This window comes from Petaurus breviceps, unplaced genomic scaffold (genome assembly GCF_028583685.1).
Source record: "Petaurus breviceps papuanus isolate PSGF00001 unplaced genomic scaffold, PetGlider_PUasm1.0 76, whole genome shotgun sequence".
NCBI lineage: Eukaryota > Metazoa > Chordata > Mammalia > Diprotodontia > Petauridae > Petaurus > Petaurus breviceps.
In genome coordinates, this window is record NW_027186473.1 from 10,896,597 (window position 1) to 10,914,452 (window position 17,856).

At 41.0% G+C, this 17,856-nt stretch overlaps 1 protein-coding gene across 2 annotated transcripts in view; it reads right to left on the reverse strand.

Annotated features, from left to right (window-relative positions):
* LNX1 (ligand of numb-protein X 1) overlaps positions 1-17,856 on the reverse strand; it is a 150,963-nt gene that overhangs the window by 91,276 nt on the left and 41,831 nt on the right. The window contains exon 1 of one of the 2 annotated variants that reach the window (XM_069105231.1): positions 16,706-17,182. The exons of the other annotated variant lie outside the window; for it this stretch is intronic. Coding sequence (XP_068961332.1) covers positions 16,706-16,797 — 92 coding nt within the window. The 5' untranslated portion in view covers positions 16,798-17,182. Of the gene's footprint in view, positions 1-16,705; positions 17,183-17,856 lie in introns of those variants that run through there. 2 annotated transcript variants of the gene reach the window in all.

A 17,856-nucleotide genomic window follows, 5' to 3' on the forward strand; every position in this document is an offset into this window, starting at 1 on the left:
TGTACTCAGAGAATCACAGCATATTAAAGCTTGAAGGTGACTTGGCTAACACACAGAATCCAACCCCCTCACCTTGTAGATCAAGCAATCAAGCAGCAAGCTTTTATTTTATTTTATTTTTGATGGGGAAAGGCAAGACAATTGGGGTTGTGACTTACCCAAGGTCACACAGCTAGTCAAGTGTCTGAGATCATATTCTAACTCAGGGTCCTCCTGGCTTCAGGGCCAGTTTCACTGTGCCACCTAGCTGCCCCAGCAAACTTTTGTTAAGCCCTTATTATGTACCTGGCACAGAGCTTACTTTCCTAAGGTCATCCAGATAGCAGCAAAGCCAGACTCAGTTCCTTCCAGTGCTGGTCACTTTCCATTCCACCACCATCTCTCTCACCAAATCCTTGATAATTCTCCCAACTCACAAGTTTATTTTCTTTCTAGCCATATCACAATCACACCAGAAAAAAAGCTGGAGGAAATTAACCCAATGTCTTCACCTGAGGAAAATTAACCCCATTCCATTATGCAGGAATGAAGTTGTTGCTGATCTTATCACTTAGCTCAGATACCTTTCTTTAATCATTATCACAAGAGGTCATAGCAGTCAAAACAGTCCCTCAGCTTCTCCAGCCAAGGCGGCATCCTCTCTGTTCTTTGAACATGACTCTCCATCTCCTGTCTCCATGGCCAATCCCTGTGACTGAAAACAATCCCTCTTCACCTCCAACTGTCTAAACTTCTCTCTCCCTCTGTCTCCCTCTTTTTTTTAAAAGAAGCAGTTTAAGTACCATCTTTTATGTAAGGCCTTTCCTGATCTCCCCAATTGCTAGTGCCCTCCATTCCAAACTACTCTTTGTTTTTGTATGATTTATTTTTAGATTTGTTATATCTACAGGGAAAGGGAAGCCCTTGAGCATGCAGAGTCCACATCAAAGAAGGCACCATCTCTGATTTCCCATTATCACACCTTCCGTGTGATCAATCCTATGACCTAGGGTACATCTAAGGAGGGGAATAGCTTTGTTTATGATTAAGAAGAGAAGCAGCTGGGGCGACTAGGTGTTGCAGTGAATACAGCACCGGCCCTGGAGTCAGGAGGACCTGAATTCATTTCCAGCCTCAGACACTTAATTAGCGGGGTGACCTTGGGCAAGTCACTTAACCCCAATTGCCCTACCTTCCTCCCTTCAAAAAAAAAAAAAAGAGAAGCAGCTAACACTGCTATACGCACTCTTCTCCTCCATCTGCGTCAGGACACATAATCTGGTATATGTAGTGTTTCTAAAAGAGCCTGAGTACAAAGAATTTAGCAGCAGTGAAATTCAGGCTCTCTTGGCCTCTCTACATCACTGACTTTCTACAGTCTCTAATAGTGCCCCAAGGCTTGGCACCATGGTATTGGCAGCTCTGGTATTGTTTGTAATTGCTTGTCAAATTATGCTCATTAGGAATGTGAAATATTAGGGGATACATTAAGTATGAAAAGAAATCTACATAAGAATTAGTTTCCATTAGCCTGTGGCAAAAGGAAAGTCATCTCTTGGTAACAATGCCCATGTGGGTATACACATGCACACATGTGCGCGCGCGCACACACACACACACACACACACACACACACACACAGCTCACCAGCACCAAAACCTGTGCACTTGAATGGGAAGGTCCTAGGCAGGAGGAATGGAACTTGGGGTTGGCCTCAGAACAGGATATCATTGTTTCTGGTCAGCTTTTTATTCACTTCTGCACCTCTGTTTAGCTTGATTAGACATGAAACCACTACAGAGAGGCCAGCTTGGCAGGCCTCAGCCCTCTTGGGGGGGTAATTACACCAGGAAAAATGCCATTAAGAGTATCATGTTTTAATACTAAAAATGACTTGATGCAAGACATAGGGATCTCCAGCAACTTACCAGAGACATTTTAGCATATGGAGGGGGAAGAGATCTGAACCAGGGAGCTCATTATATGGTTTATTTCTGAATGTTACCAAATTATCATTCAGGCACAGTGAGCATGAATTAAGCTTCAGAAGGCCAGGGGCACGCCAAAATAGATGAACTTGTTCTGTCAGATGCAGAAGATCTGGCCTCGTGTCACAGCAAATGCTCATCCTGACGGAGCTTGAGTCTCATCTAATTAATTTCTCATTTAAGGACTGCGATTGAAAGAACCTTCCAACTGACAAATGTTTTGATCCCAGGGGACATGGGCCCAGAAACGATAAGTGCAGTGATCATTACTGTCCAGTCTCATTATACTCAGGCTAAGAGAAGAACAAACAAGAATGTATTGGAACACAGGCCCTTTAGGGTTGGAAGGACTGTAACTGAAGATCTTTGATAGGGACAATATGTGCTGGAAATTCTGGAAGGGAGCCAACTGAGCCATCGAAAAAATAAGCACTTAGAATATGTTCATAGACCAAGTCCACAAGAGGAGTTGATTGAAGGAGACCCAGGAAGGGGATTAGACTAACTCTAAATGGGGGAAAAGAAAAGGAAGGCTAGCCCTGTAAGTTTAATCTGTCTTTAGTACTGTTACTTCAAATGAGGTGAATTCCTGAACAATTGGATTGGCCACATAATCAACCTGATACATCAAAGTAGCACAAGGTGCTTTATAGAAACCTAATCAGTTCTAAACAGCTCTCAGAGCAAAATCCAGCTGCAATGGGAAATAAAAGGGAGTTCTGGCTGCAATATGGCACAGAACACCTTTCATCCCCATGTCAGAGTAGATGGATTGTGGAAAAGTTCCCCACTCCTCATAGAGGGCACAGCAGGCAAATGGCCCCTACCATACAGAGTCTTCTGATTCATTATGAAGTACTGATGGAAAGAGAAGAAAAAGAATATCAATTTTAGATGAAAACAAAGGTAGGAGGGATGAATGGTGTCTATTTATTCAATGAATGAATTTCCAGGTTTCCTATTTCCAAGTCTTATTGCTCTACAATTTTTAATATCTTTTGCTTTTAATAAAACTCACTTAAGTATAAAGCTGACATTTTAACACCCCCCAAAAAAAGTTTGTAGATTTCTCTTTTGGCTGCAAGATTCTATGATTCATAGCAAAATGATTAACACCATTTTGCTATTTCTGGAAAACAGACTTGTCCCAGCCTATTTTATTGAACTCTTTATTATGTTCCCTTTAAAGACAGGTTTCTTTCATCTGCATTTAAGATCATAATTGCTTTGCAACTAAAGCTGGCATTGCAATCAGTCAGATTTGCTATGCATTTAAAGATAGTGGATAGAGAGGTGGCCTCACACTCTGGCTATTAGATAGTTCTAGAGGAGAAAGCAAGGCTGGTGACTTTGCACAGCCCTCCCTCACTTAACTCCAATTTCCTGTCATGGTCCCCTTTGAGAACCAAGGACAAAGAGCAAGCAAGACCTTGGGCAGGTAGGTGGCACAGTGGGCAGGGTGCTAGGCCTGAAGACTGGAAGATCTGAAGTAAAATCCAGCCTTAGATACTTATTACATGTATGACCTTGGGCAAGTCACTTAACCTCTGTTAGCTTCAGTTTCCTCATCTGTAAAATAGGGATAATAATAGCTCTCACCTCCCAGGGTTGTTGGGAGGATTAAATGAGATAATAATTGTAAAGTGTTTAGCACAGAGCCTGGCACAGAGTAAATGCTATATAAATGTTAGCTATTATTTTTATTATTATTAAGTTCTGTCTCTGACATATACCATGTGACCCTGGGCAAATCATTTAGCCTCCTGGAGCCACAGGTAACTCTCTAAGACTACAAATTACAGAAACGGCATGAACTTGCATTGGTAGTGGGAGTTCTTTACCCTAGGCTCCCTCCACCAATGATATCACAGGACCAGTCCCTAATCCCTTAAAGATAAACAACAAATATAAATGCTTAGAAGGCAGGAACACTGACTGCCTTTGGTAATGGTATATGGAGGATTCCATATCCATATAGTCAAATGGATCTATAACCTCATCACTGTGGCTAATCCCTCCAACAATACAAAATCCTAACCCACCCATGCCAGCCCTCCTGATGGGTTTTGTCATTGTCCTCCTAGAAGCCTCCCCCCCCATCATATCCACCCTAAGGTGCTGGGGTCCTCCTCGCTCGTCACCAACCAAGGGTCTCTATCCACACAAACTGAGCAATCCTTTCTATGTTGGCTGCCATCCATCTAATAATGACAATGGCTTCGCCTTCCCTTAGCACTTCAGCTTTGGTTGATAAGCTGGAGAGGGATCAGAATAGTGAAGAGAGAGACCTTCCCCTTCTGACCATTGCCATTGGTGGTCTTAGACTCTGAGTTAATATGGACAACTTGCTGCTGCATTTGCTGCTCTGCCAATTCACTGCCTGCTGAAGAAAACAAGTCAAGAAAGCGCAAATAAACTAGAAATAAATCATTATTATTTTAAAAAAAAAGAAAGAAAGCATGGGGCAGCTAGGTGGTGCAGTGAATAGAGCACTGGCCCTGGAGTCAGGAGGACCTGAGTTCAAATTCAGCCTCAGACATGTAACACTTACTAGCCATGTGACCTTGGGCAAGTCACTTAACCCCAATTGCCCTGCCTTCCCCCCAGAAGGAAGGAAGGAAGGAAGGAAGAAAGGAAGGAAGGAAACAAAGAAAGAGAAAAAATAGAATTCTTGATAGATGCTGAAATTGGAGTTACAATGAATCATTTTGCGAATTAACCAGAATCAATTCCAAGTGGAATAATTTCATCTTAAACTGAGTAGGTGGAGGGCATCCAGAGGGTGGCCTCGAGGAGCTACTGAAGGAATTGGGGATGTTTAGCCAAGACATGCAAAGATTTGGGGGGGAGGCGATTGTTGCCCTCAAGTGTTTTTAGGGCTGTCAGGATGACCAGTGACCAGATTTATTCCACTTGGCCCTACAGGGTAGAGCTAAAAGCAATGAGTGAAAACTGCAGAGAGTCAGATTTAGACTGGATGTAAAGAAACACAATGACTAGGGCGGCTGTCAAGAGTGGAATAGGTTACCCTGGGAGGTGAGAGTTTCTCCCTTACTGTAATATGGCCACGTGACTCCTTGTCCAAAATGTCACAGAAGGGATTCCTGTGCAGGCTAGACTAGAGGGACAGCCTCTCAAGTCCCTATGAGATTCTGTTGAACAAAATTTCTTTGTAAAGAATAGAGACTGCAGTTCATTTATAAAATAAGATAATTCTTTTTCAGTATGTCATATTAGCCCAAAACTTTTGTGGGTTTTATGGCCCTTACTTAATTTAGCAAAAATCAGGATCAATTCTTTGCTCTCAGTAAAAGTGAAGGGATTGATCATTTCACCTTTGATATTCCACAATTTAACTTGACCCTCTAACTCCAAAATTTCTGCTTCCTTTCAATTCTAAGATTCCAGAATTCCAAAAATAATTTTAGGAATGTACTTTGTGATTTCTACGATTCTCTGATGGGTGGGTGGAGGCAAGGAGTAAGTCAGAACATGGATATTAACATATTCTCCTTAAACAAAAAGCCTCCAAATGTTTCCTTGGCAAAGGCGATCAATGTGAAGAGAGGGTGGGTTGAAGAATCTGGTTTCTCCACTGAATAGTAAAGCGGGTGACAGATGGCAAAAGTATGTCCATAATAGCAAGTCTTGTGCTTGGGGATTAACAATGGACTTGTGCTATATGCCTGGCAGTTTCTAATAATTTTATCTAGAATTGTAAATATATTCCATAGCCAGTTTCTCCAGAGGTAGTTTAAAAGACTTGGTTTTCCAGCTGGGGTCCTAGGAATTTCAATGGGTTACGCTTCCCATCAATGGGAACTAATTATATGCCAAGAACTTTTTTTAGTGTCATATGCTTCTGGAAACCTAGAGCCAGGAGAAAGAAGAAAAGGCCCAAGCAATATACTGAAATGAATAAAGTTCACAGAAGAAGACTAGAGGTGAATGAAAACAAAATGACCAAATTTTGAAGGAAGGAATTTTAAGTATTTTTTTATTCAAAGGAACCAAAAAGCCACAGACCCACTGAATAAAGCAAGAATACAATAGAAAGAAGATTTTTAAATGACTGCCAGTGAACCTGGAGAACGCTGTGCCCAGTAAGAGCAATATTGTCCAAGAACTGTGAATGACTTAGCTATTCTCAGCAATGCAATGATTCAAGACAATCCCAAGGGGCTAATGATGAAGCATAATGCTATCTGCCCCCAGAGAAAGAACTGATATTATCAGAGTACAGACTGAAGCATGCTACTTTTCACTTTCTTTCTTTCTTTTTTTAATTCAAGTCTTCTTGTACAAAATGACTAATATGGAAATGTTTTACATGATTGCACATGTATAAACTACATCAGATTGCTTATTGTCTCAGAGAAGGACTACAGCTCCCCGAGGGAGAGGAGAGGAAGAGAAGAAAGGATAGAATTTGGAACTCAAAATTTTAAAAAATTGGTTTTAACATGTTAATTGGAGGGAAATAAAATATTATATTATAAAATGACTGCTAATGAACTCTTAAAAAAAACCTGATTTTAATGACAAGGAACATAAAGAAATGACATTTGGAGAATTATAAATTGGTGAAGATGTTTAAAATAACTTAAAATAGCAGACAGAATACTTGGAAAATGTGGAAAAGGAAACTTTAGAGATGTATCTTTAGGGGATTAAAGAATCAGGCTGATACACTTAATTGTATTGTACAAGTGCGCAATTATTTTTGAAAAATTACCTTGCACTGAGGGAGTTCCCAACTGACTGGGAAAAGACCAAAAATTTGTCAAATTGGTATAGGAAAAAAATTAGGAAGAATGGTACTGAAAATTATTATCTGATTTCTCCAACTATTTTATCTTAAGAAGTTGAATATTTAGGAAAATAATCTTTACAAGTCCAAAGAACAATGAAGTAATAAGCAATGCATTGTTTGGGTTTAATTTACAATAGACAAGCCTGTGAGATTATTGGGACAGAATTTTAGATTTCAGTGCTGGGGTTGGTACAGTTGGGACTGGTGGGGGTAGGGAGAGGAAGAAAAGAGTGGACTAAATTAGCTTGATTCATTTGGCCTGAAAATGAACATGAATAATTAAAACAATACTAAAAGGTATTAAATTCAGTTGTGTGAAGGTGTCTGGGAGGGTGTTTCAACAGTCAGCAACCTCAAAGCTCTGACCCAACACATTGATGGATGAGCTGGGAGAGGGAGTGACAAAATTCATGGCTCATACTCACTTGGGTAGGTAGTTAGTCAAGCACCATGGGAAAAGAGAACAAATTGGAAGAAATCTGAAGATCCGAAGATGATAAGGACAGAATCACAAGATGTAAAACAACATTATGAGACTTAGCTTTCAGAAATGGTGGCTGGGGTAGCTGGAGGCAGGGGGAACCTATTTGATTTATAGGGATGTAGTGACTGAAGAGGTGCCCATATACCTGTGAATTTGCATTGCACAACAGTCCTTTTAAAAAAAGTAAATACTGATTTGGTCCTTAAGTTCAAGAATAAAAAGAATTTTTAAAAATTAGTGATATTTTGAGTTGCATCTGAAATCCTATTTGGAGTCCTCCAAAAAGTCCAAACTCCATGACGAGATAACTTTCTTTTGTGGGAAGATCAATCCACAAGTGTCACATATCACACATGTTTGGAGACTTTTTCAAAATATTGCTGAGTTGTGCTGTTTTTTTCTTCTCTCTAAAAAGTACTATTTGTTATATGAGATGACTCCTTGGGAGGGGGAAGGGAAGGGAAGGATACTTGGGATAATGTTGATGATGTTTGTTAGTCCATTTCAAAGAGTACAAATGACATTACGAGTGATGTCTTGACTTGTGCATGAATTGTATTTAAGTGGGAAGACCTCTGTTAAAACTCATTAAAAAAAAAAAAAGAAAACATTCTCTTGACCTCTTCAGGAAAAGACCATCAATGGAGAAGTGAAAAGAAACAAATTGAGGGATGCCTAGTCTGTTTCCAACTGAGAAGTGAAAAATACCCTTGGTCAACATGTAGTTTTCTTGAGATGCCACTGAACAACTTCTTAGATTCTTCTGTCATTTTGGCAATGCAGAGACAAGGTCTGGTTTATCACACCTTGATTTGTGGAAACTGTTCTCTCTGCTTTGGCCTGGTACACTTTTTTTTCCTGACCATAACCTTTCTATTTGTTGTTAGTTCCTTCAGTAGACAATGGTGGATCTATCTTGGTGGGGAGATAGAAACTTCTGAATCAACATTATATTCAATCAGTACTCAATATTGTTAAAGAAATTACTATTGTTACCAATTCTATGCAAAGGTCAATTTATCAAAGTCCAAGAATATTGTAATCCACAGGAATAAACAATTTTGGTCCTAGAGAACAGATGAAGAAACACATTTCCTTCCTTTTGCTAGAGGTGGGGAAGCCTATGAGTGCATACGCTTAGACAAGGTTGCTAATGTTGGTTGCTACAATGTGTGTGTGTGTGTGTGTGTATGTTGGGGGGGTGGGAGGCAAGTGTTGTATTAATGGTAGTCTTTAATAAATACTTGTTGACTCAACTATTTTCCAAGGAAACATACCAAGAAATGATTGTGATATAAAATTAATAAAACTTTTAAAAAGAAGAAATAATTATCATTTCCATATTACTCCCAAACTCTCTCTCAACATATTTTCCTCAACAAAACAAAAGTATCATATGTACATTTAATGTTACTTTAGGGAGGGATTTTTTTTTTTTAAACCAAGGGAGACATTATTTTTACCTTAAAAGGCAGGTAGGTGGTGAAGTGGATAGAATACTAGATCTGGGGTCAAGAAGATCTGAGTTCAAATCCAGCCTCTGACATTTACTAGCTATGTGACCCGTGGCAAGTCACTTAACCTCTGTCTGCCTCAGTTTCCTCAAATGTAAAATGGGAATAATAATAGCACCTACCTCCCAGAGTTTTTGTGAGCATCAAATGAAGTAATATTTGTAAAGCACTGAACACAGTTTCCTCACACATGCTAGGTGATACATAAATGCTTATTCTGTTTCCCTTCCCTTCCTTTCAATTAAAATTTTTCTTGAAAAACAACCAGCACGGGCAGCTAGGTGGCACAGTGAATAGTGCACCAGCCCTGGAGTCCGGAGTTCAAATCTGGCCTCAGACACTTAACACAAAAAAACTAGCCATGTGACCTTGGGCAAGTCACTTAACTCCAATTGCTCTCCAAAAAGCAAAAAAACAAAAAACAATCCAAAATGTTTTGTGAACAACTATTTCATTTATAAATCACTGTATTTGTCCAGGTAAGAATCTAGATGAGCATTTTTCCCTTTTCCTTAGCATCAAAAACCCTCAACAATGCATCCACAGAGATCCCATCTGCAGGGTATGGGTGTGACCCCACCCACCTATTTGGATCAACAAGAGAAAAGAGAGAGAACCAGCAATTCTGGTACTAGCAGCAGGAATGGTTCTCTAAAAATCAGGTTTTTTTAAACATACAAATTCAGTTGAAGGTGGCCAAGAGATTTTAAAGAGAGATGTTTTAATTCAGGACACAGGCATAATGGAAAGAGAGACTCCAGGATGTCATAGTAATAGGCAATGAAGATGACATGGAAACACCTGGACCGTGGTCAGGTAGAGAATGCAAGACACTGAAAGGCTACTGCTAAGAAGGATGAATCATAGGACTAGGCAAGGAAGAGCCACAGAGGGAGAGGTAGGAAGTATGCCATTTGATTGTTTCTCATTTTAACTAACAGTGCATTCATCACCCTTTAAATTTCAACACCCTGAAGCAAAGTCCCTTAACCTCACCCTAGTTATAGCTCTGATTAAAAAAGCCAAGTGACATGACAACAATTTAATTCAGTTATCACATACCAAATTGAAGAAGATGATTGGAGTACTCAATGGGATTATGTCTGCATTAAAGATTCTGCTATATTAGATAGTGTTTTGCATTTTTGGAATCCTTGCATTTATCTGACTGGTTGATTTATTTACAGGTTCAAGGACTTAGAGTTATAAGATAGTGATTTCAAACTCAGATAGAAACTGGGTCACTAATCCATTCATAAGGCTCCCTGAGGGTTTTTAAATTAAAATTTTAAATTACTTAATCAGAATTTTAATTGTAAAATACATTATCTATGTTTTATTGTATTTTTATTTACTTTGTCAAATATTTCCCAATTACATTTTCATATAATTGGGCCTCACCCTGGAGGGCAGTGGGTCACCCAGAGACTGTGTATTTCACACCTCCATCATAGGGGTTCTTAGATATCATTTAGCCCAAACTCTTCATTTTACAGACATAGAAACTGAGGCCCAAAGAGATAACCTGACCAAAGTCACTCAGTACTTTGACTCCATATCCATCTCCCCACACTACCTACTTTCTATTCTTAGCTTCTTCTGACTTGGTCACTATGTCTGGCTTAGTTGGGCTTCTCTGAAAGTTGGACATTCTTTACAAGTTACCTGAAGAATTCCTTTGCATTAATGGAGTGTTAAAAAGGAAGGAAGAAAGCCAGTATAATACCACGGAGTGGTTGACATTGTGCCAAACATGTTTTTCAAGGAACTTTCTATTTTGACTTTTTACTCCCTTGACATGCCATCAGGAGGACAAAGGAAAGGCAAGCCTACTTTACCAAGTGGAGAACATGTATCCTGGATCATGGGAGTGAGTGAGGAGGAAGGAGAGGCTGGGGTTATATTACAGCTGGTAAAGCAGAAGTGGTTGTTTCTTGGGAGGAAGGGGAGCTAATGAAAAGGATCATGGGGTTCCTTGGACATCAAAGAATCCTGAAAAGCGACATTCTGATAAGTTAAGCATAAATGAATCAGAAACATGAGGCTTCAATTTCCTTCCAAATACAAAAGTTTTAACATTTAAAAAAAAATGCTTGGTTTGACTTGTCAAGAAGGCCTTCAAAAGTACCAAGAGACATGGCCGTGAAACCTCCATTGGCCCTGACTTCCCTCCTCTGGGTGGGTAGCTACCCTTTTTCCTAAGTAGAAGGACACTCTTCCTTTTTCTATTTGCGGTCAACTATACTGCCTTCCTTCCATGTTTTAGTCCATATTTCATTTAAAACATATATTCATTCTTTTTAAAAACCTAGAACTTTGGGGTGGCTAGGAGGCACAGTGAATAGAGGCCCTAGAATCAGGAGGACCTGAGTTCAAATCCAGCCACAGACACTTAACATTTGCTAGCCATGTGACCTTGGGCAAGTCACTTAACCCCAATTGCCCTGCCTTTCCCCTCCAAAAAAAAAAAAGAAAGAACCCTTGGAGATTTATTTTAGAGATCTTTTCCCTAGCAAATCCAGAAAGCTTATTCACTCTGTTGATTTAAACTTTGAAAGTAAGGAAAATAATTAATACTGTTAAAAAAAAAAAAAAGACAGAAACTGATCCCAAAGCAGTAATTCTTAACTTGGGGTCTATGAACTTTAAAAAAAAAATCTTTTGATAACTATATTTCAATATCACAGGTTTCCTTTGTAATTCTATGCATTTTATTTTACGCATTTAAAAACATCATTTGGAGAAGTGGGACCATAGGTTTCCCCAGAACGCCAGAGAAGAAACTGGGACACACAAAAATGGCACCCCTGTTCTAAAATTATTTCACTATGGTTCCCCCTCTACACATGTACACATCCATATTTATTCTCATTCTCTCTCTCTCTCTTTCACACACATACACACACACACATACATGCTTCCTCTCAAAGACTCAAAACCCAATGGAATTGTGACAAGTTTACAGTTGAATAGATGTCTTGCCATTTAATAAAATTATTCATTTCAAAATGCTTTCAAGCTGTAAAAAAAAAAAAAAAACCAACAACAAAAAACCGTAGTCTTGGATTACCTGGCTAAAAGCAGGAGAAAAGGAAAGTCAATTCTAAGTAAATGTCCATATAAAACTTTGACCTAAGGTTGGCAAAGCTTGAGGATCCCAGACAAGGATTTGAATTATCCCAAACTTCCCCAGGCTGATGTTTTCTCACGTATAAACAAGGTGCAGTGGAGGGGGGAGCAGGGGGAGAGGGAGAATCAGACCAGCTGTGCTTCATTTAAAGTTATTTCAGGGGTAAGAACCCAGAGGTGACACTTTTTGCTCCAGCTTGGTAGGTGTAATTAGTCAGAGGTGTGCTTTTCCGGGTTGGTTTGTGAATACTCTATGTATGAATCCCATGTTCTGAGTATCTGATTTGTGCAGCCTGCCCTATGTAGTCAGAAAAGCATCCTTCTAGCTCCAGGGGCTCCCTGGCCTTATACTCTGACAGCCTCTCTTTCCTAGACCTTATTTCCAGCTAGCATGAAATGATTCAAGTAATGAAATTGAAATCACTCATTTTAATGTTCTGAAACAAAATTACAGCTGGAACAAACATTCTCTACTCAGGAAAACCAATGCTGTATATACAGAGACATAACCAAGAAGTCTAGCATCTGCTGGGAACTTACCTGGGTGAGGCTGAGGATCTGGGAGGCCAAAGTGCCCCAATATGGACAGGGACTGGGGGAAGGGGGGGGGGGAAATGTGACCCAGGTACAGACTTTTACTGGGAAGGAAAAGGTGTCACCTGGAGGCCCAAAAAGGACAGCAACAAGGATGGAGGAGACTTTCAGGGAGAGAGAGAGAGGGATGGTGACTGAGGGAGGGTCTACAAATGGGTGGGAGGAAGCAAGGAGTCTGCCACAGATGTATTCTGGTTTAAGGGAGGAAATAGCCGGCATTGAGCAAAGTGCTCGGAGATGTGGTGACCTGAGGAGGTTGTTAGGTTTCAGAGGAAAAGATCTAAGATGAAAAGGGGTTTACTAAAAAATGGTGGAGAGCCAAGGATGACCAAAAAAAGAAAAAGAGGGCTGGGGAGCGTGAAGGGTAGTTAAACTTAGGATTACTTATTTATGGGACTCTTTTTCTTTCTCTCCCTGCTGATGTAAGACTGGTTATATACCCCAAGGGCTAATACAAGGAAGAGAGCGCCAGGCCTAAAGTCAGGAAGACCCAAGTTCAGATTCAGCCTCAGACACTTACTTAGCTGTGTGAGCCTTGATTACTCTGAGAGAGGTGTGATGAGTGCCAGAATTTGTATATTGTACATTATAGTTCCATATTGTATGTTGTCCTGATTCTAGCTCAGTTTTCTTTGGGAAGAGGGGGATGGAGAAAAAGGGTTCAGCAGTAACCAATGCTGATTGCCATGGCTGTTCATCTCCTTACCCCAACTGATCCCACACACTAGATCTCAGGCATCTCAGTCACATGGAATGACTCCCCAGGCCAGGTGGCATTTCTAGGGGGTGGTGGAGTTCAGTTCTGGAGGAATATGATGGCCCCAGGACCCTGGGTGTAGCAGGCAGGGACCAGGTAAGGGAAGGGGGTGGGGGGTGGCAATTGATGACTGATGCTCTATGGAGTGAGAGGGAAGGGAAAGGAGGAAGTAATCATCCTTGATACTGATGTCTGGAAGAAGCCCCAGCTGCCCTGTGATAGTCCCACTGGATGGAGGAAGTTGGGTGGAATGGACTGTCATTTTTTTTTGCCTTTCCCTTTTTGGCAATAATTCACTAGTACTGATATTTGAAAACTGAAAATATTTTTATGAATATGAGTTAAGCTGACATTTCCCAATTTCCTGTGAAGCTCTCCAGTCTACAACAAACAATGATAACAAGGACCTTTTCATTCTTCATCAATAGTATAGTTGGTAACTTCATTTTGAAAATCATAATCCACCCCCCCCCCCCCCCCACTGAGACCACACAGCAACAGCCCATTCAGAAGCACCCAATATAAACAGATGAAAAAACAGCTTCATGAGGGGTCAATAGCCAGAGTGTCTCCACTCCTCCCTTCCTTCCCTTTCCCCCACCCCAAACATATACAGGATCACACATGCAATCATACACACACACACACACACACACACACACACAAGCACACTTGCAGAATATAAAGCACAGCTTCCTCATTGCTCTTCAGAGTTGTAAAAACAAATGTTCAAATTCCTGAACAGGGATTCATCCATTAAAGAACTGGGCCTGGAAGTCAATGCAGTGGATGGTTAAGATAAAGACCAGAAACGTACCATAAGCAGAATACAGTAGAGAAGGCACTGGGGGGGCCCAAAGAGAAAAGGAATGTATCATCAAAGGCGGTAGCAGCATTCTGGAAGACCACAGAGAATTTTCAAGGTAGAAGAAAGATGACAAACCCACTCACATCAGGAAGACAGAAAATTAAACATCTTAATTCTGCTGCCATTGTCTGACTCTTCATTGATCCCATTTGGGGTTCTCTGGCAAAGATACTGCAGTGGGTTGCCATTTTTTTCTCTAGCTCATTTTACATATGAGGAAACTGAGGCAAACAGGGTTAAGTGACTTGCCCAGGGTCACACTGCTAGTGTCTGAGGCTGGATTTGAACTCACATCTCCCTGATTGCGGGCCTGGCACTCTGGCCACTGTGTCACCTAGCTGTCCCTAACCTTCTTGCTCCAAATGATACTAGCAGCAATTCCCATTGCCCGATCACTTTCCTTACAATAGCTTTCTAAGGGTAGGCAATATGTGCAGGTTTATCTCCATTTTACAGATGAGAAGATTGGAAAGTACACACAAACTAAGTGAGCTGTTAATAATTTGGGATAAAAAAAAACAAACAAAAAAAAAACAAAACAAAAAACAAAATAAAAAAACAATGTAGAAGTCAAATCCAGGTTTTGTTTTGTTTTGTTTTTCCTCAACTTGGTCTCATTGCCCTTTTAGGTTGAAAATATGAGATGCTAGACTTTCTAATTAGATTAATTCAACCTCCCCCTACCTCACCAGCACATATTCAGAACCTATGTGTCTGGCACTATGCACTAAGGACTATGGATAAAGGGGAAAAATGATCCTTTGAGATCCTGTAAATTCACTCCTCTGAGATTCTCTGGGGGGATCTTCATTAAAGTTATTTTGTGTTCTGACAGCCACAGTGGGGTTAGTTCCAGGCTCAGCTTCTGAGGCTGATCTTGTTTCTTGGTGAATGAATATTTATTAAGCAGTTATTACTATATGGTAGGCTCTGTGCCTCGCTCAAGGAGCTTATATCCTAATAGAGGAAGAGGACACATAAGGCAGAGAGTGTTTTGGTCAGGGGAGTCTCAGGGATGGTAAGTGGAGTCAGAAGGCAATTGCCTGACAAGCAAGTGACTGATTTACCAGGGGTTATCAACCTGGGATTAATCCCATGATCACTTATGTGATGATTTTCTCTTCTCTCCCCTCTGATGTGAGACTGGCTATATATCCTTGAAGAAGTCATTCCATCTCTGTAGCCCTCAGTTTCGTTTGTAAAATGATAGGGGGAGAGAGAAATAATGAGAAGGGAAGACTCTTTGGCAGCTACGGTATTTGGACTTGTGGTGTGGTATAATCAGCAATCTGCACAGAAGGGGTGATGGGGCCTTTCTGCGACCCTGATTCATCCGAGCAACATTTGCTTTTCCAGAAAAACATTTTTCAGTGTCCTAGTTTGCTTTGGCGATCGATGCTTACCAAGTTTAGATTTGGTTTAGCCTTAGTCAAGAGATTTTCCCTTTAAACATTCTTACCCAATGTCAAAAACTGGCTTTACCTCCAGGAAGGTACAACCAGAAAATCCTGAGAATTGCATGATTCCACAATTCAGCCAACATCCCAGAATGATCAGCATCTGTGTTTTTAGTGGCTGGATTCCCTGATTTAAAAGGTACCTTTGGCTATCTCCACATGTTCTCTGGTGCTATCACTGCCCTCACTGTCAATCATAACCATGTTTACTCACTGTGATCGTATGATAGTCTTTTCCAGGATGGGCCTGTCACCTATTTGTAATTCCTGTTCAAAATTACTCGTTGACACTCATTGCATGCATGGCCAGTGAACTTACTGGGGCTATTTTTATATCTCCTCTGACTCCAGATGACTGTTTTCCTAGTCGTTGTGAGCCCACTGGCTAGTCAAGTGAAATGCATTTTTATAAATGCTCCAAATAGCTGAGGCATACCTAGAAGAACTATTTATTTGTTTGCTGGAAACCAGGAGCATTGTTCCTGCAACCTTCCTTCAAAGCTTACCAACAGCCAGACTCAGACAAAAGCATGGCTTGAGGTTTGCTCCATGGATTATTTTCTCTCATAAAAGATGAATAGATCCTTTTTTTTTTTAGGGTTCTATAAAGCAAACAAGGGTGTCTTCCTCCTATAAGGAAAGTAAATGTGTATTTAGGCAAGCATCTTCCCCATCAAATGGAACCAGCTGAAAGAATCTGGAGACAGATGCTCACATGCACACTCTGTGTTCGGTCTCCTCTTTAGTTCTATTTATGGAAGGAGGAGATGCATTTATTGAAAAAAGGCACTTAAAAATAAATGGATAAAATGGATTAAAGAGAAGAAGCTAAAGGTGGCCTAGAAACCTGCACAATTCTTGGCTGAATGAGCTCCGCCCACATTCAGATCTCTTGGCTTTTTATTGTTTGCTAAATCAGACACAGATTTTGTTTGTTTGTTGTTTAATCGGCCATGTTGCTTTAAGATGCAGGCAGGAGGTTTCGTTCCATCAGGCACGTTGTGTACATAGGATTTATCCCACTCAAGAGACTCACAATACAGAAGCAGGCACAAAAACAGGGAGACACCGACCCACAGACCCACACACACACACACACACACAACCACTGTGAGTACTCACAGTTCTGAGTACAGGAAGTGAAGGTTGCCCACATTGTCAATGTAGTTTGCAGGACTTAACCAAGGCAAGACCAGTAAGAGAAGAGCCTTCATTTTCTGTGCTTTCTTCCTGGCCACTTTCTGTCTGGCCACGGTGGGGATACAGACCTTCCAGCTCCTACCGTGGCCAAGCCTTTCCCCTGCACCGTAAATCAGCAGCAGCCCTAAAACCCTTACGCTAAGCTACACTGAGAAATCACTGGCTTGTAAGAGGATTACTCAGTCTGATTCTCAGACAGGCAGAGGTGAGGCCAGGGAGGAGGGAGGGCCAGGCTGCCGAACAGACTGATGCTCGACCGGCCTCTTCCTCCTGCAGGATGCAGAGTGGTTCTCTGGAAGCAGCTGGTACGTTTACATCACTGGCCAGAAGCAGATGGGTTATCAGGAGAGTAGGAGCATGGCACATCAAGCCCCCACCCAGCATGAGTAAGCATGCAACAGGAACGGGAATTCTGCCACATGCTGCACCTTCCCAAAGCAAAACCCCTGCACCAAGGCATGGATGGGGATAGCACTGCCCCGGGAGACTTGCGCTCTCTATGGAGGCGGACACTTCAGTACGCCAGGGTCTTTAAGAGCGACCAAGGGTATTTTCATAACGCCAGCTGCAGTGAATGCATTTATTACAAGTAGATACGTGTGCGTGTGTGTGTGTGTGTAGCAAGAGAAACAAAGACAGAAACAGAGACCATGGTGAAGAGAAATATTACCTTGTATTTTCTCCATCCTATCCTTTAATCAGATCTATCTGAAGCAGAAGAGTAGTAAGAAGATAAAAGAAAATGAGAGAATAGGCTAAGCATTCCCTTCCTTCCCTATAGGCTCCATTGCAGCTCCCAGGGGAGCTTGACGCCAGCTTGCACCAACGTATGTACATAGGTTAAGAGTGGGATTCATTTCATATCCTGGGGTTTGCAGACAGGACTAACCTTTTCAGTCAGTATGTTGGACTTTCCTACAATCATGGTGGGTTGAGTAGTGGACTTAAGACAAGAAGATCTGGTTTCCAATCCTGCCTCAGACATTTTTCAGTTAGCTGATGCTGATCACAACCTCTCAAAAGCTCAGTACTCTTAATTGTAAAATGGAGATGATGATAGAACTTACTTCACA